This window comes from Oryza sativa, chromosome 1 (genome assembly GCF_034140825.1).
Source record: "Oryza sativa Japonica Group chromosome 1, ASM3414082v1".
Taxonomy (NCBI): Eukaryota; Viridiplantae; Streptophyta; class Magnoliopsida; order Poales; family Poaceae; genus Oryza; species Oryza sativa.
Window position 1 is genome coordinate 1,005,048 of NC_089035.1, and position 21,594 is coordinate 1,026,641.

Sequence of the window (21,594 nt, forward strand, 5' to 3'; positions counted from 1 at the left end):
GATCGTCTCCATGCTCTGTCTGTTTGCCACAGACACAGTGCATACAGACAATAGGATGGGAGGATTTCTTGCAGCAGCCATCGTGGTGTTCAGCCTTCGTCTCAACCTGGACACAACAGCGTCAGCGTGGGAAGACAAAGATTTCTTCAAATCTTTCCAACTTGAATCCAACAATACTACACCATCCTCATGCGGCTTACCATGCATGAAGCTATCATGCTCTGGCCAAGACACCATCCTACTAGATACTAACAAATACTACCTTGGAAGGCCATACAAGGTGACCGCCATAGATTACAAGCAAGGTCTCCTGACCGTCATCCCGCTCGCAGACGAAGAAAACTCCTCATCGTCTCCCTGCCCGCTTCTAAAATCTATCAGGCCAAGCGTAATAACAGGCAATCCTTATTACGATATAGGGTTCGAGAACCCTTGCAGACTATACGATGCACCCTATTATGCAGCACTAGTAAGCTGTTCAACAGAATTTGCATTAGCCAGTGTCCCTGGCCCTGCTACCGATAACGATTGTATTGCTGGCCCCATCTCTTGCCTTAGCAACCAAACCCACTTCTCCTATCTGGTGGCTGTTTATGTTACTATGTCTTTTCTTCCGTTGGATTGTGAGGTCATCTCAGATGGCCTCATTCCGATACCACGTTTTTATTACTCCGATTATTCCTCATCCACGTTCAGAAAAAGTGCAGAAAGAATCCTCAATTTCTCTGATACCACGATCTGGTGGTTTAACGACGATTGCTCACACCCAGCACAGTGTGAAGAACAGGGAGGACGCTGCGCATTCAGCTCGCAAAGGAATCAAACATTCTGCATGCGTCCAGGTATTCTCTCTAAACCCCTATACAACAGGCAGTACCATCCCCGTTTATCTTCTGTCCAGTAAGTTTTACAATTTACATCCCCACACATATCCATGCATGGTAGTAATATCCGATCGTCAAAATCCAGCAAAACAATTGCAATTATGCCCGATGTATAAGAAATCAATTTTTACCAGCCAATGAGCATCATTTGTATCATCCAATCATCTTATAAACTGAAAGCAGGAAATGAACATAACCTTGATATGCTAGCAAATGCATGTCTGCACCTGGATAAAATTTCTCAAGAAACAGAGCTTATTTGGTCACAGCTGTAGCATCCTGATTGCTTCTAGCAGCAGACAAGTAGTTCTCAGATGGGATGAAACTTGAGGGTATACAAGTATGATACAACGAGAGCTACAGTTAGTTGCTGCTTGGTTACTTTGATGGGTGTCAAGGTTAACATAGATCTGAGATGTGATAATAGATAATATTGTCACCCTTTATCCACATTATCCAACCCTAACAATTCTCAATCTGCCATACCTCTTGCTTAGTCACCATAGTTAGCACATGCCAATTTGCTTCTCATGATGTCAGGCTATCAGCTGAACAAAATGTAGGGATCATTTCTAGTTTAGAAATAAATTCATAGATAATCAAAGCTTAGCTGGTCCAACACAATCTAAAACTTATGCGCATACCCGTGTCAGATTTCACCTTTTCTTTGTCAAGTCAATTTCTCCTTTTACTAATGAGACTATCGATCAAGTCTAAATTATTATGTTTGGCATTTGCAGGTTCACATGCCAAAGTAATTGCAGGTACTGGTTCAATAATCCAAACCTTCTTTTATTCAAATGAAAATAAAAGAAAAAGAAACAAAGTTACCTATTGCATACTTCAAGTCTTATTTTTAGCTAATCTGATCTTATACTATCTTATCCCCATTAAAATCCCTAAGTGGTGGCTTTCTAATTTCTATTCGTAATAAATGTGTTGATAGTCCGTTCGTTCTTCTGTTTCTATGGAAAGATGATCTTCCCAGCATATTCCACTAAACACCTGCTGTTCTGAGCTAGGACTTAGTATAAATAAAAGTTGGGTTATGAGCTTTCTTTCTAGAAACAACACAATGCCCTAATTATTATTCTCTGCATAATCAGCTACATCATCGGTTGCCGCATTTGTTGTTCTTTTGTTGATGGTTGCCACTGCACTCTATCTTTCTCTGAAGACAAAATATAACGAAGAGATACATCTGAAGGTAGAAATGTTTCTCAAAACCTATGGCACATCTAAACCCACGAGGTACACTTTCTCCGAAGTAAAGAAGATATCAAGACGGTTCAAGGTTAAAGTAGGACAAGGTGGATTTGGAAGTGTGTACAGAGGTGAGCTACCAAACGGAGTCCCTGTGGCGGTTAAGATGCTAGAAAACTCTGAAGGGGAGGGAGATGAATTCATCAATGAGGTTGCAACTATTGGGAGGATCCACCATGCAAACATTGTCCGCCTCCTTGGCTTTTGCTCAGAAGGAACAAGGCGGGCTCTCATTTACGAATACATGCCTAATGATTCGCTGGAGAAATATATTTTTTCACAAGATTCTGATACTTCTCAAGAACTCCTAGTACCAAGCAAGATGCTAGATATTGCTTTAGGCATTGCCCGAGGAATGGAGTACCTGCATCAAGGATGTAACCAGCGTATCCTCCACTTTGATATCAAGCCTAACAACATCTTGCTGGACTATAACTTCAGCCCGAAGATTTCAGACTTTGGCCTTGCAAAGCTGTGTGCAAGGGACCAAAGCATCATTACCTTGACTGCAGCAAGAGGCACGATGGGCTATATTGCACCAGAGCTATACTCTCGGAACTTTGGAGAGATATCTTACAAGTCAGATGTTTATAGTTTCGGCATGCTGGTGTTAGAAATGGTTAGCGGAAGGAGGAACTCAGACCCAAGTGTTGAAAGTCAAAATGTGGTCTATTTCCCAGAATGGATCTATGAGCAGGTTACCATTGGGCAGGATTTAGAACTTGGTAGGGAAATGACTGAAGAAGAGAAAGCAATAATGAGACAGCTGGCCATTGTGGCACTGTGGTGCATTCAGTGGAACCCAAAGAACCGGCCATCAATGACAAAGGTGGTGAACATGCTAACAGGGAGGTTGCAGAATCTACAGGTGCCACCTAAGCCGTTTTTCTCAGCTGATAGCCATCCTGTGCTGCAAGACTCAGGACATGCTGGCATAATATAGCAAAGGAATTTTAGAAGGAAAAACTTAAATACACTTGTTTCAATAAATTCCTAGCATTAGGATGCAATATACTCTTATTACTCCAAACCACCTAAGTATGCATGACACTCTTCACTGTGTAACAGATCCAATGAGAAAATTGGAAATTAGTGGTTTAATTGCCACTGTTACCTTAATTATGCTGCTGCTGGTAACCTGGTGTTGCGATTTATCCCCACCATCATTTTTTCCGCAGTGCTCTGTATGCGCATCTGAAGTCCTCAATACAAGCCATATCCTTATCCAATTCATGAATCACAATCTGTTTATAGTTCTGTCCTCAATACCCATCTGGTTACAACAAATGCCTAGCATTAGCATGCAATGTATTATTGTTATTCCAACCCACATGAACTATGCATTGCCGCTCTTCACTGTATAAACATTCAATGAGTAAATTGGATAGTTTCAGTTGCTAGTTACCTTAATCTGTTGTTGCTGCGATTTATCCCCACCATGATTTATCCTGTGGTGCTCTGTGTGCCCCTCTGAAGTTCTCTGAAGTCCTTGTCCAATTTATGAACCAGAATCTGGTGGAAATGTCACAGGAGGATCATTATGCAGCGCAATTAACCGCGATGTAGAATAGATTAACTGTGCGAGTATAAGACTCATCATGGATTTGAGCGCAGTAACTCCAAGATTCAAATAGAAAAAGAACAAATCGTAGAAAAGTTACCTTTGTTAATTCCAACTAGGAGTCTTAGATGGTCGAAACCAGAGACCAAAACCATCGCCGGCGGCAGGGAGGGAGACGGGCGCGCCGATCTGGCATTACCAATGTTCCTCTTTCTAGAGTCCGATATGGAGAGGAGATAGGATGCCAACTGAGAATAGGTTTAGAGACAGGGAGGGAGCTGGCTCGCGTGGCGGAGGAGAGATCAGAGAGGGGAGGCTCCGGCGACCGACCGGCCGGCGGCCAGCGCCGAGCGGCGTGGAATGGAAACTGGAGCTGCCTGGAGAGAGTGGACAGTGGAAGGATAGTGTTAGGGAGAAATCTAGTGCGTTCATATTAGATCCAACGGCAACTGGCGGCCTCGCATGGTCACACCAACAAAGCATGGACATGAACAAGAAATCTATTTCTTTTCTTTTCTTGAGAGAACCAATGGAACTCCTAAGTATTCCCTTTCTATCGCTCCTAAGTACTCCTATAAGTGATTACAGGTAACTGAAGTTTATATGCAGATGATTTGCCATCTAGCACAGAAACAATAACAGAAGACAACAACATTGAGCCGATTAAGGAGGAGCTACAGTATAAAACAAAACAAGGAACTTGGTCATGTTCCAGCCATGTACTTACTGTAATCTGTAATCTGTATATGCTGTACTGCCTGTGTTGTTACGTATGTAACCAGAATGAGAAGAGCACCGCCAAATCACACTGCCCATCACCATCAGGAGGCCATCATTCACGCCTCACCACATCCCATGGGACATGCACTGGTAACCGAGAGGCACCTGGAGCTGAACCGGCGTGCTTGTGAGGCTGCCATCATTGGAGCCAAACGATTGAGAGCTCATCGGTGGACTTCCAACCGGATGCAGCGTCGACAATGGTGTGCTGCTCCCAGCATAATTCACTGGAGGACAACCGCAGACTCGCCTATCAAAAGCTGGCAGATCCCATTGGTACACCTTGCCACCCAGAGGTGTTGATATCTGGCGCCACTGGTTGTAGCTGCCTGTGCTCGCGTGGGTGGCATAACTCCTCTCACTGAAGAACCCTGGTATATCATGCCTGCAATGCCAGCACTGTCCTACTCCTTGACGTTGCCGAACAGGTTGATATTGGTCTAGATCCATTGAGAACACTCCATTTGGGAACCATCCAACTCCTTGACGTTGTTGGACATGTTGATGCTGGTCCATATCCATTGAGAACGCTCTATTTGCATAAAATCCCCCATGGTTGAGGATTCCGCCGGTATAATGCTGCTGGCCTGGATGATATGGATTCCAGAAATTTGTCTGAACACTTGGCAGGGTTGGACACTGTTGTGCCTGCATCCACTGTTGCTGAGTATTTGCATGTACATGTGGCGGCCCATTATGGAAGGTGCAATCTATATTGTTGCTTCCATTAATCACCATAGTTCTTGCAATGGGGTATTGTGGATATCCTCCAGTTAGATAACCTAGCTGAGGGGCGTCTTCGTATTGCTGAAAAGGGTTGGACTAAACAAGTAAAGCAACAGAAAGGAAACGCCTCGTACGCTTCAATATACAGTGTGCAGACAGGTAATGTTATTGATAGAGTTATAGGTATTCCTGTACCTCTCTAATATCATTGCAAAGTGTGTAGCCATCCCTTCTCATCTGCATAAACAACATAAAACTCAGAAATTGAGCTCGAACGTTATTATAGTATGGAGAGCAAAGCATTGATGATTATCATAAATTTAGTTGATGATTTTTCTACAGATTCTCAGGAAAAAAAATGTATACATTTTGGCAAGCACACTTTATGGACAAGCAAGTAATAAGATTTAAATATGCCAGATAGTTTCTCATTGCCAAAGAAGCAACAAACATTAATATATTTGCCTCTATGAATAATAATACAACGACTACCTTGGAAAAGACAAACTTACCAGCAAAATGAATTGATCCACAAGCTTGTTTGCATGGTGCTGCAAAGCATATCATGCGTGAGAATGAAATCAAAAGGTATTATTCCTGGTTTCTGAAACTCAATTGAAGAGTACTCACAGAAGTAGGAAGAGTAGAAATGTATACATGTTCATCCCCATAGATCGTTTCCACCGCTACTTGATGATCATCCGGTGCTTCGGATTCAAGGAGACGAAGTGTGTAATGGCATTCATCAACAACACCTGCCACGAGACAATGTTTAGGAAAAGAAAAGGATTACTAGCAAAACAAGATTATGCAAGCATAAGTAAGAACAAGCGCACCTCTACATAAATACTGTACAGGGTGAAAACTAAGCCTTCTAATCTTCCGAGTATTCATAGTTCTCCCAGTTGGATAGTTTGACATGATTTCATTCTGGGTATATGCAATGTCTGCAGTATTCTCAGACAGAAAGAATTTGGATGGTGGCAATGGCCATGATCTTTCTGAACCATCAAGTTTAGCAGCCCTTTCATTCAGTCCATGCCTAAGGAAAAACAAATGGTGAAACTGATAAGTTGTACAAAGAATTACCATCATAGTTGGCACATAACAACCCACTAACTTGAAATGAAACCTAAAAATAAAGAAGTTATGCAGAGCAATACCTCTTTGAAGTCAGGATGACCTCAGATAGAATCTTTTCAATATCAGGTTCAATGGTATATGAAGGGTCTCCAATACATGACTCAATATCTGGAGAAATACCCAGTTCACTGCTAATGCCATCAGTAACATCTGGTTCTCCTGGACTTACATTCTCACAAGGTGTATTGCTCTGTGTATCAGCTTTTTTCTGCTTTTTCTCATTTGAATCGATCTCCTGATACAAATAAGTATAAACTCCTAAGACCTTCCTCTTTGAAGAAGGTTGGGGCTCTGTAACAACCTTAGGAGGTTTACTGGGAGCCTTTCTGGAACTTGCACTGCATGAGATTACAGAGGGCGTTGTTCTGTCTTTGAGCTCTTCTACACAATAATTGTCTGGACCAACAGTTGAGGGCAGATTTCTGTCTTTTAACCTTACTGTTGAATAATTAACCTCTTTGGGGATTTTTTCAACACATGAATTATTTGTCTCTGAGGAAGGATGTGAACAGTCCGCTGTGAACGCTGACAAGGACTTTTGTTGCTGTACTCTCATGTCCTTGCTGCCTGTTGTCTGATCTAAATTAACCTTTACAGGCCGTTGGTTTGGAGATACCAAATTAAGCCCTTTGTTGTTTGAAGACCTTATTGACTTCTGAAAGTGGCATTTGGTACTTTCAGAGCTCAACAATGAATGTTTGTTTGAAGGCCTGCAGCTTTGGCAGTCATGTATTTCACGTGGAAGATTTGAATGCTCCTTTCTGTTCTGTAGTTGAACTGTCTCCTTTTGTGGTTGTTCGTTTTCATGATCAACCTGCAAAATTGCTATCTGCGCCTGCTTACTCTGAAGCAAAAGGTCAGGAGCAGGAGTACAGGATGCACTTTGTTTAATGTTACACGAGACAGAGCTATTCATAAGGGTAGAAGAGTATTGAATAGCAGTATCAGGATCAGATCCTGCAGCTGATTGGGCCTTCTTAATTTGGAGAGCGAGTGGACAGTCCATAGATAAGCCGTTCAATATTCCACGTGGCAAGCCTTCTGGAGCTTCATTTTCAATGCATACAACTGCTCCTTCACAGGTGATGAATTCCTTGGGTTTGCAATTTTCAGGAGGATCGGCAGAAGTATTGTCAATAGATGTAGCTTTAATTTTCTGCCTCCCTTTATTTAGACCTAAATCAATCTGTTTTGCAAACGATTTGGTAAAAAATACAAGGTAGATTGTAGTACTTTCAAACTGGACAAAAGTTTTTACTGGAATCCAGAAACAGAAAGGCTAATCAGGGGTACCTTCTTAACAGAATTCTGAAGTCTTTCAAGGCATGGTGTAGGGTCCAAATTAAGTCTGGGTTGCAGGGCACGGAGGATGGTGGACTCGGCAATCTGAAATTCATATGATTAGAGAAAATTAAAGTAGGTGATATGTTGAAATAGTTGATGATATATCACAATGTAAATCACAGGATTAAAGATGGGCTAACCAATTGATCGTGATAAGTCCATGAAGCATTAACAACAGAAGCTAGATCTTTCACAACACGTTCAGTGCCCAATCTAAGAGAAACTCTATTCACTATTGGGAAGTCATCTCCTGAAGAATCGCCAGCATTAGACAGAAAGGGCCGGTAGTCCCGCACCTAGTATTTTACATTGTACAAAGAAGATACCTGAGCAGAAATACAACATATGTTAAAGTTGCAAAATTAGAGTATGACTTTAGCTAACCTCACACACAATAGTTCCATTTCTAAATTTGCAAGGCATGTCGCCCAAGATGACTTGAGGCAAGCAGCCATGCTCAATATCCTGTAACAATACATTGGACAATTACGAAATCTGCAGTGACGATGCAAGAGATTGTAATGATGAAATAATTTTGTTAAGGAGATTAGAATCTTGTGGTTCAAATAGAATTGCAATAGAGCTACTTGGTTCCCAAAAATCACCAGCAAAGAAATGAAATGCATGATGATTCTATACTTAATTGGCAGAGCCCATGACTTCAGTTTTTTTTTCAAAAAAAAGGGCATGTGGTTCTAAGAAATGTATACATAACTACCGGTTCTCTCTGATCACATCATCAAAAGATGGCCACATGTGCAAAATTGTACGATAAATTACATAATAAGAATTCCAGACGAAAATTACATAATAAGAATCACACTTACAGAAAACAAAGCTCGAGATGCCTTGCTGTACGGCCTCTTCTGAGGATCATCACCAATCAGAAACAGAAGCATTCCCTTTGCAGAAACCAACAGACGCTGTTACGATCAACAGGTTACAGATAGATAATTTCTATTCAAATGTAAGCCGTACCTTGCCTGGGTCACTAATTGAGTATCCATCCGGAAACAGGTTCAGTGCAAAAGACGGCTCAAGATCTGCACCACAAGAGTGTTTGTGAAAATGCTCCGACAATAATCAACAGAAAAAAAATCGTGCAATTAGATCAGATCCTCACCTAAATCATCAGAACCAACTCCGTCTCTATCATATACATCCGATCGTGCAGCGGCGCCGGGCTACACGAATCAAAACGAAACCGACAGTAACGCACGCTTGCACACACCCAACCCAATCCACACGATCGCGATTGCTCTTTTCTTCAAGTAAACAACGATGGAGAGGAACAGATAGCCGAGGGCACTCACATCCCAGGGCAGAGGCGGCGGCAGGGGCGAGCCTTCGGGTGGCGCTGCCGCGCGATCGGCGGCGGTTGCTGCGGCCGCAGGAGGCGGAGGCGGCGGCGGAGGGTAGAAGCGGCGGCCGCGACGGGACACCCTGAAGGAGACGACCATCGCGCCGCCGCCCGCGCCGCCGACGGCCGCCGCGTGGAGGAGAGGTAGGGTTTTGCGGGTGGGTTTGGTTGGGGTTTTGGTTTAGAGAGAGAGAGAGAAGAGGAGAGATGGCGCGAGCGCGAAGAGGCGAGAGGGGGAAGACGATGGGGAGGTTTTGCTACGTGCACACGGTTCGTGAGGTGCTTGCACGTGGGGCCCAGCGACAGTGAGAGTACGCGGGGGACACGCAGCAAAGGTGAGGTGGGGCCCACGTGATGGGACTACCTGTCAGACGAGGTGGGCCCACTGCTCGGCTCGCTCGTGGGCTCGATGATCCATTATTAGACTTTAAGGCCCAATAGTTCATGAGAGGTAAGCCCATGGAGGAGAACTCGCCGCCTCGCCGCGGCGGCGGCCGACGGCTGCCGCCTCCGTCTCCCTCAACGGCGGCGGCGGCGCCGGATACTCCCTCTCGGGGCTCCGGCCAACTGCTGCCTCCTCCTCCGCGTCTCCGACTCCATCAACGCCGGCGCCGGAGACTCAACCCTTTCCCTCCGAGCTCCGGCGAACTGCCGCCGATACCTGCGTCCTCCGCCTCGGTGAGTACAGAGGCCCATGACAATCAGTATAGTTCATTACTTGAGATCTGAATCAGTGTATAAGGTGGTTAATTCATATATGAACAAACTTCTCCAACAGTTGGACTTGTTCGGCATTGTTTGTCTTCGTGTTTAATGAGTTAATTAGCTGTAACCCCTGACATAGTACTATTACTATATCTTCCTCCGTTCCATATTATAAGTCATTTTTAGTTTTTGATAAGTCAAACTTTTTAAGTTTCTGGAATAATATAACAACATCTATAACATCAATTTAGTTCGATTAGATCTAACATTTGAAAGTATGTGTGTTTTGTGTTAGAAATACTGTTATGTTTTTTTCTATATACTTGATCAAACTTTAAAAAGTTTGAAGAAAAAAGTTAAAAAATATATATTTATATGGAAGGAGTATATTATAAGCATAGGCTTCTTGTATGCTCCAATTTTTAGCTGCAATATGCATAGGGATCCATGGATGAACTTGTTTAAACTAGTCTTTTTTTTAAGATAAAGAAAGACCTCATTTTTGTGTGTGCTTAGGTCAATTAGTTTTAGCAGACTCTTAAATCTCTCATCATTACCATGCATGTCCCCATCAATTCTTTTTAAACCAACAAATAAAGTTAGACTCTGACTGGTACTTTCAGGCATCAGACATGCATGCATCAGTACATCCCAGATTCCCAGTCAGGTTGCAAACAGTGGATACAGTACAATAAAACCCACATGAGAAGAACAATGTGTGCTTAAATGCAATTACAAGGATAGACCACCAAATCAGGCGCATGTGATCGTCATCAAATCATGTGTACCGCACCAGAATCATACGCTGATCACCATTAAATCTCCATGGGGTCCCTGCTATCACTAAGACACTAACTAGGCTTTGATTCTGAACATAGATATGAAGCTAAAAGTAGTTTGGTCTGAGGAGTATGTACATTCTGTGCTGTGAGGTGTTCATTCAGTCAGGTCCACACACCATGTGCTGCAGCACCCCAACCTATGGAGTAGGATGGTCAAGAAAGATGGCCTGCACTGGATGCACCACCTCAGCAACCATGACTCCTTAATTAATCAAAATCATGTACCTAAACCTGATGCAAACGCAATGCAATTATGCAGAAAGAGTAGAGGAAAAAGGAGAGGAGAGGGTGGGTTTTGTCGTAGTGTAGGTGATCGACAACAGGTTTGTCATGTCGCCGTCCACACGTGTGTTTGCTTGCCTGTTCATGGTGTGCGTCCAGGATGTACATATGCCAGATGATTCATCAAGTTCTCGTTGATGCATTGCTAATAGGAGTTTAATTTCATCTCATTGAAGTTTTGCTGGATTTGAGAATTAGAGTTGAATGTCAGGTGCCGGATGATGTTTTTTGTTCTTCTGAGTAATGGAAGAAGCAGAGAGCCCTGGTTCAGTTTAATGGAGTCCTACTGAAGCTTAAGTTCAGAATTATAGGAGTGGATGGAAATGTTGTGTATGCTTTTTTGTGACATTTGAAGAGGTATGTTTTTTCTTTCCTTAGGATCAAAAATTATTTATTCAGGATTGCTGAATTATGGTTGAAAATGTGGATGCCAAGGTTGTGAGTTAAACCTGATTTTTTACATTTGTGTGCTGAAATAGTGTCTTGTCTGCCATCAGATAGCCTGAATTTTTTTTGGCAACCAAATCCCAACCTGGCTCATTTAGTTCTGATTTCTGAATCCAGCATATATACTTGCATTTCCCATTTTCTAAAAATAATCATGAACACGAGCCATTTTTTTGCTGTCCATCTCATCAATCAAACAGGTCGTGATCAAGATAGCTTGAGAGAATCACAATATGGTGAGCAAAAATAAACTAAAAAAGAAATAACGAGAAAGATGTAAGAAGCATCGCATTTAAGTCGACATGGATGGAACAGGGATACAAGGGAGCCCTCCTCACTGATTGCATGTTTGAAACTCAGGACACTCCAGCCCAGCAGGCTTACCTGTCAGGAGCCCACTACCCATATATATATCAAACATATGCATATTTCCAAATTATTCCCCCATACCATACAGTAATCCAAATCCACCAAGAAGATCAAGTCAAATTGCCCACACATATGTCATAACGACAGAGGGAAGAAATTAAAAGGGAAAGGACATGATCAGCATTCAACATATAGGAAACTAGGATGTTCTTCTGATGTTGCCTTAACTGCATAGCCTGCTTATATGATGGGTGTAACTTTTGGTTTTTATGCTTCCTGTAGGTCACAGTTAAGTCTGTTCCAATGAATCAATGATATGTATGATAAAAATGAGTTCTGAACAGTTCCTGAAAATTTTTTGCTGCAGTATCTCTATTACAATGACGTGTGCATGCATACAGCAAAAAATACATGTGGTACTAATTAACACTTGTTCTGTTGTTGCTAATATGGCACAAATATGATGTAATAAAGCACTACACCATGTGCTGCAATTAGGCAATTGTACTGAAACTACTATTAGCGCATTGCATTCATGCAATTGAGAGGTCTCTATAGTCTATAGTCTATAGGAACCATATCCCTTCATGAACTTCAGGAGTAACAAAACCCTCTATATATACGCACACGCCCTGCACTCCTCTCAAAAACACAAGCAACAGCTTAGCTAGTAACAGTAGGCCACTACTAGCATCACTGCATTTCTAGTTAAGTAACAACACTAGAGAGAGTAAGGAGTAGTGAGACCATGGGGAGGGATCAGGCAGCTGCAGCAGTGATGCATGAGAAGGTGAAGCTGTTCATAGGAGTGCTGGCCCTGCAGTTCCTGCTTGCAGGATTCCACATTGTGAGCAGGGCAGCACTCAACATGGGCATCAGCAAGATTGTGTTCATCGTCTATAGGAACCTCATCTCCCTCGCCTTGCTCGCGCCCTTCGCCTACTTCCTCGAGAAGTGCGTAAATAAACCCCTTCTTTTTTTACATAAAAATTAATCAGTTGTTTCATTTTTCTCAAAAGTATATATAAGCTGTTGTTGATTGTACATTTTTTTCATGTATGATCTCTATCAGGAAAGATAGACCACCACTGACCTTCTCTTTGCTGGTGGAGTTTTTTCTTCTAGCACTGTGTGGGTAAGTAGATTGATTTCTTTTACCATCTTCTCTGCTCTATATATATCCATATTTACTCGGACTGAAGTTTCTGAATCTCTGTACCATTGTTCAGGATAACTGCAAACCAAGGTTTCTACCTCCTAGGGCTGTATCACCTTTCACCAACTTATGCTTCTGCAATACAGAACACAGTTCCTGCCATCACCTTTGCCATGGCTGCCGTCCTCAGGTATATATCACTTAATTTATACACCGAAGAAATATAAGATCAGTGTAAAGATATATATTAGTAACATACATGCATGTAGTTTTGAGTTTTCACTGCAGATTAAACTGTACGTGTGTTGTGTGCATGCAGGCTTGAGCAAGTAGACCTAGGCAAGAGGCATGGGGTGGCCAAGGTGGTGGGCACGGTGGTGAGCATAGGTGGTGCCACAGTGATAACTCTCTACAAGGGCCTACCACTGTTCAATCACAATCTGAACATCAAGTCCCTGTCTTCCTCGAGCCTCATCCTCAACTGGACTCTGGGCTGCGTCTTCATCCTTGGCCACTGCCTCTCATGGTCTGGATGGATGGTTCTTCAGGTAGATGGCTAGTCTCTCATGCATGCGCATTGGATCGATGGCTATGATTTGCTGAATGTCTGAACTAACTTTTCATGGTGTATTTGAATCTTGTTTGTTTTGTCGTTAGGTGCCAGTTCTGAAGAGGTACCCAGCTAGGCTGTCAGTTCTATCACTGACCTGCATCTTTGGGCTCCTCCAGTTCCTGGTCATTGCAGCCTTCACTGAAGAAGACCTGAGCAGATGGAAGGTGAACTCCGGAAGCGAGCTGTTCACAATCCTCTACGCTGTAAGTGCATAGCTGCAACATACCGTCTTCGAGATCTATATATGAAAAATCATGAGAAATTAATAGAATGACGTTTCTTTTTGGTGCTTGCTAGGGTCTTGTGGCATCTGGCGTGGCGTTTGCTCTGCAGATATGGTGCATCGACAGGGGAGGGCCGCTGTTCACCGCCGTGTTCCAGCCGGTCCAGACCGTCGCCGTCGCCGTCATGGCCGCCATCATTCTCGGAGATCAGCTATACTCAGGAGGGTAAGATGATTACACACAAAGTTCAGTAAAAAAAAGTGCATTCCTTTAATTCTCTGAATTTATCTCATCGATTGATCGCTGGACTGTAAAAATTATCATTGGCAGGATCATCGGAGCAGTTCTGATTGTGATCGGGCTGTACTTCGTGCTGTGGGGCAAAAGCGAGGAGAAGAAGAGCAAGAACAACAACCTGCAGGACCAGCCGGTGCAGGGAGGAGGAGACGACATCAGGAGGCATCTGCTCGGACAAGAAGATGCATCTCGCAAAGACGAAGAAGCTGCAGTCACTGATGAACTGGCATGACGATCGATCGAAGGGGCGTTCTTCACCAGTAATATGCATGATGATGTTGGAGTTGGAAAATATGTTGATGTCAGTGACTGTACTTTCTTAACTATATTAATCAAAGAAGAAGATCCAAGCGTGCCAGTGTAATTAAAAACAGTACTGCTAGCTGGTCCTCACTCACCAGTGATATACTATATATAATTGCTACGAATCAGTCTGTGTATATCTCAAGCTGTATATTCAGAGTTAATGATATAATATTGCCATCACTTGAACAATTAGCACATAAACTTGTCCATGTTTGTCCACCGTAAATATTATCAACAGTAAGAGTAACAACCGTTGATATACAAATTCTACTAACGATGTTACTACAAATAAATATGATCCATTGGATTGAAAAAAGAACGGTCTATATATTAATTCTACTATGAATAGAGGATATCATAAAACACCTCTAAATTGTAACAGGACTCAAGCTTAACTTCCAAATTACAACCCCTATTTTTAATATAGAGTAAATTGCATTGGTGGTACATAAACTTGTTATGTGGGCGCAATTTAGTACATAAACTTGTAAAATGCTCGTTTCAGTACAGTACAAACTTGTCTAGTTCGTGCGAATGAGGACCAAAATAACTTAGTACAAACTTGTCTAGTTCGTGCGAATGAGGACCAAAATAACTTGGCAATATTAATTTATGAAGTTGATGTTGATTAGGATGTAACGTGCATACATGTAGTGAGTATGCATAAGACATGTAATATTTATAAATTTCGTCTTAACTTCATCATTTGTATATATATTTTCACTATTCGTCTTATTTATTACTTTTGAAAATATATAAGTTATACTTAAAGTATCTTTGGTGAATAAAACAAATAATATGTTGATTAGGTAACTTTTTTGAATAAGGCAAACATTTATGTAAGTCAATGACATTACGTATAAAAAATTAAGCGAGTACTCCCTCCGTCCCATAATATAAGAACCTAGGACCGGATGGGACATTTCCTAGTACTACGAATTTGGACAAACGGCCTAGGTTCTTATATTATGGGACGGAGGGAGTAGTATATAAGAACCTTGATCTGAATCAAAACCAAATCAATCAATACATGTTATATAGTTTTTTCCCGCACATCGTGTAGAGACAACATATGAGACCAATGAAAAGGGGTTGTCTGACTTTAACTATTATGCAGTTGAACCACCGACATGTGGATCATGGGGTCATGGTAAAGTGAGATTCACGTGTCAATAAGTTAATTGTATTTGTAGTCAAGTTAGAGGATCTGCTTTTGTGACCTATGCATGAGGTACAATGAGGGTGTCTGTTACGCTAAGTTTCGCGGACGTTTCTCTTTTACACCGTGCACTTGCCGCTTATCAGATCAGCGGCGTACTAAAAACAAATAACACATTTTTTTAAACGTGCAAAAGGAATGCACGTCAATATATTAGAAGGAAAAGAGTAAAAAAAAAAACATATCGCTACTCTCTCTCTCTTCCATGTCAATGAAAATCCAACGTGAATAGATTTTACTTTATACGGCTGATGATATATAGAACCCATACTTGCAGCTTAATATATATCCATTGTACATCCCCTAATAAATTAAAGCAGATTAAAATCGACCTCCCTGTCTGTCGTATACGCATGTGTTTGTCGATCCGGGTCGAGAATTACGGCGGCGGCAATGGGAGTGACACTGACGAGACTGGTAGCCAAATCAGATGTACACACTGCATAGATTGCGATCGATATGGCATATCATCATTTGGATGGATCGATCAAGCCATATCTGTTTGCGTGTGTTTGTCGACATATGCATCGGAAGAGATTCATTTGCAGCAGCAGCAGCCACCAGCCACGAGTACGGCCATATGCCTCCAATCCATGCATCGATTGATCGATCGGCATTGACGATGACACTGGGAATGATCATAATCAGGGGCCATCACAGTGATGATCTCTACATATACATATATAGATACCGTATACATATGAATCGATGTCCATTTGTATATGCTGACCTTTTAGAAGACACGGCCATGGATCAGTCTTGATCAGCCTAATTAATGACGATTAAGATGGGACATTGACATGTGGGTCAGCCCTGCCTGCAAACAAACAGATATGACATACTGGATTTTTATTTAGTAATAGCTAGAGATTTTTTCTCCGATCCTTGAGCTGAATTAATGAAAATGTAGCTACCTACTACTTTTATATATGTTGGGCTTGCAAGTCATGTTCATATATAATCACGATGAGATGAACATGACAGGTTATGAGCAGTGTTCCCCGGCACTTGTGGACTCATCCGACACCTTGCTATACTGTTGTCATCATGTTTGTATAAACCATTGAATTAAATTATTACAGGGAAATTAATTGTCAACTCAATACACAAATGTGTGTATAGATCGATTATTGTCATCAGTATATGTATATATGAGAACAGCTAAGGTAGCTAGTTAGGTCGCCCTTGTTTGTTTGCATATTAGTAGCAAACATATATAAGCATGCAAGCGCACGCTTGTCTGAAATATGCATGATTGCCTGAGCTCTTCTGGGTAGTAGTTGGTGTGTGAATTATATGCATTATTGTCGTTTCCGCACATAAATGATACTATACGCAAAATTGACATGCAGCTAGGTGACTTCTATGAAAGAACGGATCGAGCTTGGCAGGTCGTACAGGTTGTAACATCTATAATACATCGATCGATCGATCAGAACAGGGCCGGCGATATCTAGCTAGAGTTAGCTAGCTCATTGCTGTACGCAGTAGGGCTGGATGAATATAATTGATCGATCGATCGATCAATCTCCTGTTACAACTGCATGGATCGATATGCATGTACGTCAATTCGCTGTCTCCCTTGTACTCTGCGTACTTAGCTAGTAGACGCAGCAGCAACAATGACTCTCTCTCTCTGCAACTGCATCTGCATATGGAGATCCCCGGCTAGCTAATGGATCGATCGAGGAAGATGACAAATCAGAGTACAGATCGATCATGTCGTTGCTCGCTCGAGGCAATAGCTAGCTAGATAGATCACGCTACCTGCATACATGTCCTGATGTATTCCAAGTACACTACATCTACACATGGACATGCTGCCTGCTGCATCATATCGTCTGAATGACTTGCTGTACTTCTCCTGTACGTACTTGTGGGTATACGGATCACGTACACATGCGTACGTGTCTCATCCCCGGACGACAGTGCCAGCAGCAGCTCACCCCTGTCGCTCCGCCGCCAGCCACGCTTGCCCCCCGCCCACCGCCGGCTTGCCGCCATGCCCATGCCTACCTGCTGCTGTGCCTTCTTCCTATTGAATCTATCTCGCTTTCGATCCTCTCTAAGCTAGCTGATGGCCCAATAAACTCTGAGCAGATTGATGGCCCAACAGTTTCATGGGCTGAGCTGAAAGGCCTGCGAATTATAGCTGGGCCTCGATGTTTGGGGAATTGGGCCTCCAATGAAGTTAAGGGGCACTTCCGTAATTCCCCCCACTGCCGCATCTGGAGTTCTGGACTCCTCGGTGGATCCGCCCGGCCCCGCTGGCGGCGGAGAGTACAACGTGTACATTTTGCCCCTTATGTTACTCCATATTTCTGGTCAAGTGTACTCACCTGATCCTCCTTTGAAATTTTGAGATCTTCTTACCAACCAAATTTCATCTGTACTTTGTTCATATTTTTCAAATGAATTGCACTTTTGATTAATTTTGAAGCATATCCCCAGTTATTAATTCCGCATTCCAGTTGACCAGTTGTAGTGTTTTATGGCTAGAAAAAGTTGGTCAAAAAGGGCTTGAAGTAAATAAGAGGAGAACTGGGGGGGAGTTTTTATTCATAAAAGCCCCTCCAACTTTCTCGTCTGCCACCAACCCACTTCCTATTTGTCGCCGTCGCGGCGCGTCCCAAACTCCAAACACGCCGCAAAGCGAAGAAGCGATCGCACGTTCGCACGCAGACGCAGCCGCGGCGGATCAATGGCGATGCTGACGGCCAAGCTCACCTCCCCCCCCGCCGCCACCACCTGGCTCCCCGGCGGCGGCCGCCGATCCGCGCCGCCCCGCCGTGCTACGGTGATCCGCGCCGCCGCCGTCTCCTACGCCGACGAGCTCGTCTCCACCGCGGTGAGCCCCCACCAAACCCTACCACATCTCCCTCGTTTTCATCGTACTTGTTGCTCTAGGAGCCGGTCGCCTTTGAAAGGATCTATGCTTTGGAGGTTGCTCGTGTCGCATGTGCCGATCTATGATGGCGCCGTCCGTGTGTGTGTTGGTATCTAGCGATTTGTGGTGGGGACTTTTCAGTAGGGTTGGGGGGGGGGGGTGTGTTGGCGAAAATAATCGAGACTAGTATATTGGATTATCTGAATGAATTCAAGTATCTGTTAAATCTACAAGTACATACAAGGTGATTTGGTGAAATAGCAACAAAGTGCAGATATTTTGGACAGTTTATAATCCTGACAATAGTTTTACTTGAATAAAAGCTTCTGCGCTCGTTTGAGATTTTTTTTTTGATGCAGAATTAAAATTGGAATAATGAACTAGGAGTATGTAAGGTCTGAAGCTGTGATTTCCAGTATAATCCTTGCTACTTGTTCCATCCCAAATCAGGTCGTGCTAAATCTGGTCAATCGAATCGAGTCAACTCTACTGATACTGGTTTCATGTAGATACACTGGTGGCATTTGTCTAAATTGTTGGCTGTTATCATACTATGTGCTGATTATGCGATTTGTTGAGTGGTAAATCTTGTTTTCACAATGCTTCTGTCTTGTTTACTGATCCTGGTAATCTTGTGGTTCTAGTGGATAATGATGTGAATAGTGGGCTGTATTGATGCTGAATAGTGGGCTGTATTGATGCTGTCTGGTTAACTTTTGATTCAGTCATGGATTCGTTCGGTATAAAATGATCCTGGATGATTGTTTTTGGGTCGGCATTTTAGATGTATGTTAGCTGACTGCTTGAGTTTTTGGATAAAATTAACCTGCTAGGAAGGGCTGAAGTATAGAGCAGAAAATTAGTGTTGCTCTGGACACAAATTTTCAAACTGCAAGGGTCACTGAAATAGTTCAGCAAGTCATGGTCTATACAATTTCTTTGTTATGTAATTTGGCTAAATGTTTGAGCTTATGTCTCTCTGATTTGAGTGACTTGGGGTTTTTTTCAACCTCGGGTCCTAAGCCATTCCTATTTTCTCACTACTTGCTTCTTGACAGCAATGATTTTTTTTCCTGTTGATTCATTGCTGCTAAACTAATGTTTCTAACTTTCCATCTGTGCAGAAATCTGTTGCTTCCCCAGGGCGTGGTATCCTGGCAATTGATGAGTCGAATGCCACATGCGGAAAGAGATTAGCATCCATTGGTTTGGACAACACAGAAGTTAACCGCCAGGCTTACAGGCAGCTTTTACTGACCACTGCTGGTCTTGGTGAATATATTTCTGGTGCTATCCTTTTTGAGGAAACTCTTTATCAGTCAACCACTGATGGTAAGAAGTTTGTTGACTGCTTGAAGGATCAGAATATCATGCCCGGTATCAAGGTCGACAAGGTATGCATGCCATGATATGATGATCGTCATATTGTTTTCATCAAGACAGTTTCAGCATTGGTTCTTACTACTTCATGGTTTTTGTTGTCTAAAATAGGGCTTGGTTCCATTGCCTGGGTCCAACAATGAATCTTGGTGCCAAGGCCTAGATGGTTTGGCTTCAAGGTGTGCTGAGTACTACAAGCAGGGGGCACGCTTCGCTAAGTGGTTAGTTCATACTCATTGTGACTCTGTCTAATTTATTGGCATATATCTTTTCTAAACTTTCTGTGGTATGTTGTTCTTCTCCAGGCGGACTGTTGTTAGCATCCCTTGTGGTCCCTCAGCATTAGCAGTCAAGGAAGCGGCATGGGGACTTGCTCGATATGCTGCCATTGCTCAGGTAAAAATGTCACTATCAACTACATTGCTTTAGTTTGATAGTGTGCTTAAGAGCCTTGATGAACAACCTTTTTTTTATGGTCTTATTTTGATGTTTCAAAACGCTTTTGACAATAGTAATAACCTGTACTATCATAATTGTTGAACACTTGTACTGTTCTTGAAACCATATACATCAATTATGCACAGTGACTGCACATGGAAACACATATAACAATGGTAAGAATTAAGTTAAACTCATGTAGAAAGCTGGAGGAAAGAGCTTGTGCCTTTGTCCAATCAATGCAGTTCTCTACACTATCTTTTTTTAGTGTTGACACCATCTAAAATGTTTCGAAATCGAGTAATAGTGATGCAATATACACCACATCATGTAATTTCAACACAATTTGTGTCAACTAACATGCATATATGCTCTAGTGCTTTCTATTCCTCGCAAGTCACAAGAAGTTTTCTATTTGTTCACCATGTTTTAAACTTTTAACTGGAATGACCTGCAGGACAATGGCTTAGTGCCAATTGTTGAGCCAGAGATCCTTCTTGATGGTGACCATGCGATCGAGAGAACTCTTGAAGTGGCAGAGAAAGTGTGGTCTGAGGTATTCTTCTACCTGGCCCAAAACAATGTTCTTTTTGAGGGTATCCTGCTGAAACCCAGCATGGTGACCCCTGGAGCTGAACACAAGCAGAAGGCCACTCCAGAAGCCATTGCGAAGCACACCCTTACAATGCTGAGGAGGAGAGTGCCGCCTGCTGTCCCTGGAATCATGGTATTTTCTTAGCTCTTGATTCTCATAGTAATTTTATCTTCTATACCATCTCCATTCGAAACCAACTGGACAGAGTTCTGTAACTTTGTTCGTTTTGTTTTCTCCAGTTCCTTTCTGGTGGGCAATCTGAGGTGGAGGCAACCCTGAACCTGAACGCGATGAACCAAGAACCAAACCCATGGCATGTGTCCTTCTCATACGCCCGGGCTCTCCAGAACTCGGTGCTGAAGACATGGCAGGGGCGCCCCGAGAACGTGGAGGCAGCGCAGAAGGCACTGCTGGTCCGTGCCAAGGCGAACTCGCTGGCTCAGCTCGGTCGCTACACCGGCGAGGGCGAGAGCGATGAGGCCAAGAAGGGAATGTTCCAGAAGGGCTACACTTACTGATGCGGCAGAAGAGACTTCCGTGATATACAACATGCCATTTCGTGTCACTGTTTTTTGAACACCGGAGTGAATAATCACCAGAGTATGTTTGGTGCCACCGATTGTTGTTAGCTTCGTTAGCACGGGAGAAACCTTAGAGAGCTGTATCTGACTCTGAAACACACTATTTTGATAGCACGCTTTTACTGTAAGCATATGCCTTTCGGCCATGAGACTGTGAGAGAGATGTTTCATTTGTGTTGGGGTAAACTGGCA

The 21,594-nt window shown here is 42.8% G+C and overlaps 4 protein-coding genes across 8 annotated transcripts; 3 read left to right on the top strand and 1 right to left on the bottom strand.

Annotated features, from left to right (window-relative positions):
- The first annotated feature begins 10 nt into the window (after positions 1 to 10).
- On the top strand, positions 11 to 3,266 carry LOC4326071 (rust resistance kinase Lr10). The gene is made up of 3 exons (XM_015787749.3): positions 11 to 842; positions 1,625 to 1,648; positions 1,991 to 3,266. The coding sequence occupies exons 1-3, from the start codon at positions 11 to 13 to the stop codon at positions 3,088 to 3,090; spliced, it is 1,956 nt and encodes a 651-aa protein (XP_015643235.3). The 3' UTR covers positions 3,091 to 3,266.
- A 679-nt stretch (positions 3,267 to 3,945) lies between these two features.
- LOC9271324 (protein PHYTOCHROME-DEPENDENT LATE-FLOWERING) lies at positions 3,946 to 9,294 on the bottom strand. 3 transcript variants are annotated; one of them, XR_010739971.1, is made up of 14 exons: positions 9,015 to 9,294; positions 8,825 to 8,885; positions 8,680 to 8,744; positions 8,529 to 8,603; positions 8,086 to 8,166; positions 7,842 to 7,997; positions 7,651 to 7,743; positions 6,378 to 7,543; positions 6,051 to 6,256; positions 5,845 to 5,969; positions 5,727 to 5,765; positions 5,410 to 5,451; positions 4,436 to 5,295; positions 3,946 to 4,085 (listed from the first exon to the last, which is right to left on the bottom strand). XR_010739971.1 is itself a non-coding variant. In XM_066308461.1 (13 exons), the coding sequence occupies exons 1-13, from the start codon at positions 9,159 to 9,161 to the stop codon at positions 4,552 to 4,554; spliced, it is 2,973 nt and encodes a 990-aa protein (XP_066164558.1). In that variant the 5' UTR covers positions 9,162 to 9,294; the 3' UTR covers positions 4,193 to 4,551. The 3 variants fall into 3 exon arrangements, 2 of the variants coding, with proteins under 2 accessions (XP_066164558.1, XP_015643210.1); XM_066308461.1 differs by lacking the exon at positions 3,946 to 4,085 and having other exon boundaries at positions 4,193 to 5,295; positions 5,872 to 5,969; XM_015787724.3 differs by lacking the exon at positions 3,946 to 4,085 and having other exon boundaries at positions 4,193 to 5,295.
- A 213-nt stretch (positions 9,295 to 9,507) lies between these two features.
- On the top strand, positions 9,508 to 14,503 carry LOC4326073 (WAT1-related protein At3g18200). 3 transcript variants are annotated; one of them, XM_066308476.1, is made up of 9 exons: positions 9,508 to 9,739; positions 11,102 to 11,247; positions 11,989 to 12,660; positions 12,779 to 12,841; positions 12,936 to 13,052; positions 13,182 to 13,410; positions 13,520 to 13,678; positions 13,773 to 13,924; positions 14,030 to 14,503. In XM_066308476.1, exons 3-9 carry the CDS (start codon positions 12,455 to 12,457, stop codon positions 14,226 to 14,228), a joined length of 1,125 nt encoding a protein of 374 aa, XP_066164573.1. In that variant the 5' UTR covers positions 9,508 to 9,739; positions 11,102 to 11,247; positions 11,989 to 12,454; the 3' UTR covers positions 14,229 to 14,503. The 3 variants fall into 3 exon arrangements, with proteins under 3 accessions (XP_066164573.1, XP_066164575.1, XP_015643273.1); XM_066308478.1 differs by having other exon boundaries at positions 12,074 to 12,660; XM_015787787.3 differs by having other exon boundaries at positions 11,102 to 12,660.
- Positions 14,504 to 18,159: 3,656 nt separating this feature from the next.
- Positions 18,160 to 21,588, top strand: LOC4326074 (fructose-bisphosphate aldolase 3, chloroplastic). Its single transcript, XM_015787774.3, has 6 exons — positions 18,160 to 18,369; positions 19,533 to 19,802; positions 19,900 to 20,009; positions 20,094 to 20,184; positions 20,684 to 20,953; positions 21,061 to 21,588. Exons 1-6 carry the CDS (start codon positions 18,223 to 18,225, stop codon positions 21,337 to 21,339), a joined length of 1,167 nt encoding a protein of 388 aa, XP_015643260.1. The 5' UTR covers positions 18,160 to 18,222; the 3' UTR covers positions 21,340 to 21,588.
- The last annotated feature ends 6 nt before the right edge of the window (positions 21,589 to 21,594 follow it).

What these genes read in the sequence shown, in the direction of transcription:
- LOC4326071 (XM_015787749.3), top strand. Translation starts at nt 11, where the DNA reads ATGCTCTGTCTGTTTGCCACAGACACAGTGCATACAGACAATAGGATG. An exon ending in AACATTCTGCATGCGTCCAG is followed by an intron (nt 843 to 1,624) that starts GTATTCTCTCTA and finishes TGGCATTTGCAG; the next exon opens with GTTCACATGCCAAAGTAATT. An exon ending in ACATGCCAAAGTAATTGCAG is followed by an intron (nt 1,649 to 1,990) that starts GTACTGGTTCAA and finishes CTGCATAATCAG; the next exon opens with CTACATCATCGGTTGCCGCA.
- LOC9271324 (XM_015787724.3), bottom strand. Translation starts at nt 9,161, where the DNA reads ATGGTCGTCTCCTTCAGGGTGTCCCGTCGCGGCCGCCGCTTCTACCCT. An exon ending in CGCCGCCTCTGCCCTGGGAT is followed by an intron (nt 8,886 to 9,014) that starts GTGAGTGCCCTC and finishes TGATTCGTGTAG; the next exon opens with CCCGGCGCCGCTGCACGATC. An exon ending in CAATTAGTGACCCAGGCAAG is followed by an intron (nt 8,604 to 8,679) that starts GTACGGCTTACA and finishes GTTTCTGCAAAG; the next exon opens with GGAATGCTTCTGTTTCTGAT.
- LOC4326073 (XM_015787787.3), top strand. Translation starts at nt 12,455, where the DNA reads ATGGGGAGGGATCAGGCAGCTGCAGCAGTGATGCATGAGAAGGTGAAG. An exon ending in GCCATGGCTGCCGTCCTCAG is followed by an intron (nt 13,053 to 13,181) that starts GTATATATCACT and finishes GTGTGCATGCAG; the next exon opens with GCTTGAGCAAGTAGACCTAG. An exon ending in CTGGATGGATGGTTCTTCAG is followed by an intron (nt 13,411 to 13,519) that starts GTAGATGGCTAG and finishes TTTTGTCGTTAG; the next exon opens with GTGCCAGTTCTGAAGAGGTA.
- LOC4326074 (XM_015787774.3), top strand. Translation starts at nt 18,223, where the DNA reads ATGGCGATGCTGACGGCCAAGCTCACCTCCCCCCCCGCCGCCACCACC. An exon ending in ACGAGCTCGTCTCCACCGCG is followed by an intron (nt 18,370 to 19,532) that starts GTGAGCCCCCAC and finishes CCATCTGTGCAG; the next exon opens with AAATCTGTTGCTTCCCCAGG. An exon ending in CCGGTATCAAGGTCGACAAG is followed by an intron (nt 19,803 to 19,899) that starts GTATGCATGCCA and finishes TGTCTAAAATAG; the next exon opens with GGCTTGGTTCCATTGCCTGG.